Source organism: Fonticula alba, assembly GCF_000388065.1.
Source record: "Fonticula alba strain ATCC 38817 unplaced genomic scaffold supercont2.10, whole genome shotgun sequence".
NCBI classification, from domain to species: domain Eukaryota; order Rotosphaerida; family Fonticulaceae; genus Fonticula; species Fonticula alba.
Genome location: NW_009242980.1, coordinates 372010 through 373818, shown reverse-complemented (window position 1 = coordinate 373818; position 1809 = coordinate 372010). Strand labels below are relative to the sequence as shown.

The 1809-nt window shown below is 67.8% G+C and overlaps 1 protein-coding gene across 1 annotated transcript in view; it reads right to left on the bottom strand.

Annotated features, from left to right (window-relative positions):
* Positions 1-1756, bottom strand: part of H696_05386 (TKL protein kinase) — a gene marked incomplete at both ends in the record, with an annotated part of 19547 nt that extends 17791 nt beyond the window's left edge. The window contains one exon of the mRNA XM_009499227.1: positions 448-1756. Within this exon, the coding sequence (XP_009497502.1) occupies positions 448-1756 (1309 nt within the window). The remainder of the gene's footprint in view (positions 1-447) is intronic.
* Between the last annotated feature and the right edge of the window lie 53 nt (positions 1757-1809).

Here is a 1809-nt window from a genome sequence, read left to right as displayed (position 1 = left end):
GGTGCAGGTAAGACAATCAGTGCAGGTAAGACAATCAGAACAGGTAAGACGATCGGTGCAGGTAAGACGATCAGAACAGGTAAGACGATCAGGACAGGTAAGACAATCACCACAGGCAAGACAATCACCACAGGCAAGACAATCACCACAGGCAAGACAATCACCACAGTCAAGACAATCACCACAGGCAAGACAATCACCACAGGCAAGACAATCACCACAGGCAAGACAACCACCACAGGCAAGACGATCAGCGCAGGCAAGACAACCACCACAGGCAAGACGATCAGCGCAGGCACAACAGGCGGAGAGAGGGGGGGCGGGAGGGAGAGAACAGGGAAAATAGGCGCCGGTGACAGAAAGGAAGCATATGGAGCGCGACAGGCATCTTGGCAGGGCCAGGGGGAGCAGGCCAGCACAAGGAGGCCCGAGGGCCTGGACACGCACGCCGCTCGGCGCCCACCGGCACCGGGTAGAAGCCGTCCGAGCAGCCGGCGCACAGCTCGCCGGCCGCCCGGAGCGGGGAAAGGCGCCTGCCGGGCGCACAGCGCCACGCATGGGCAGCGGCATCGCACACAATCGACGCGTCCACCCCGCAGCCGAACTGCTCGTTGGTGAAGAAGGCCCTGCCATCCCGGACCAAGACCCAGCGCTCGGCCGGCCCGGCCGGGGCGGCGCCCAGGTCCATGCTCATGAGGCTGACCCGGCTGGGGGCGGCGAAGAAGCCCGACGGGGTGCTGACCCGCTGCCAGGCCAGCGCATTGTCCGGCAGGGCCGACACCCGCCACAGGGTGGTCCCATTGCTGAGGAGATAGAGGAAGCCCGATGGCGAGGCACCGGGCGCCAGCTCGGGCACCAGCTCGGTGGAGAGGTCCCTCTGCTCGGCCGACAGCGGGGCATCCAGCACGCGGGCGGGCTGGTGGTTGTCCTTTAGGCCGACCAAAACCCGCAGGCGCTGGTCCGTCACGATGACCAGGTCCAGGGAATCCGGGTCGTCGGTGATGAAGCGCGTGGCGGCCACCCGGAGGACCGGCTCGTCGTCGACCGGGAAGCCCCTCATCGGGCCGCCCTCCGGTGCCCACACCCACCCGGACATGGAGGCGGCCACGTACAGGTGCCCCGGCAGGCCGGCCGTGCCGCCATTGGCGCCGGTGGGGATCTCAATGAGCGACCAGGCGGACGCGTAACAGCGCAGGACAAGGGTTTTACCGGTGCCCAGGCCCAGGAGGATTGACGTGTCGCTGGCAGAGCGGGACACGGCCGCCAGCAGGCGCGCCGGGCCGCCGGCCGGCAGGTCGAAGGTGTGCACCAGGTCCTCGGTCGAGACACCCACCCGGCTTCCAGACAGCCAGACCAGGCTCGGCAGCTCGCCCGGCATGGGGACCAGCATCGGCTCGCTGGTCAGGCTGTCCGGAACCCCGGCAAAGCGCAGGATGAGGTCGGGATCCGGGAAGAAGACCGACCCCAGACGCGCGTCCGAGAAGAGATCAAGGTTGATGCCCTGCTTAAAGATGTTGACCTGGTCCCCGGGCGCGGAATGGTGGACCATCGGCTCGCCTGGCAGCAGGAGCGCCTGCCCGCCGGAGGGGGACTTCCCCAGCAGGCGCGGCGCTTCCAGGAGAAAGAGACCGGCCGGCGCGCTGCCATGTGCCGGCAACAGCAGCAGCAGCAGCGTCAGTGCCAGCGCCAGGGCGAGCACCGGCCGCGCGGGTGACGGTGGCCGGGGCCCGGCCGGTCGCCGCACCAACCACGGCATGGTGCTTTCCGGGCGACGATCGGTGTCAGGGGGATAACGGGGGCGGGAAGGGG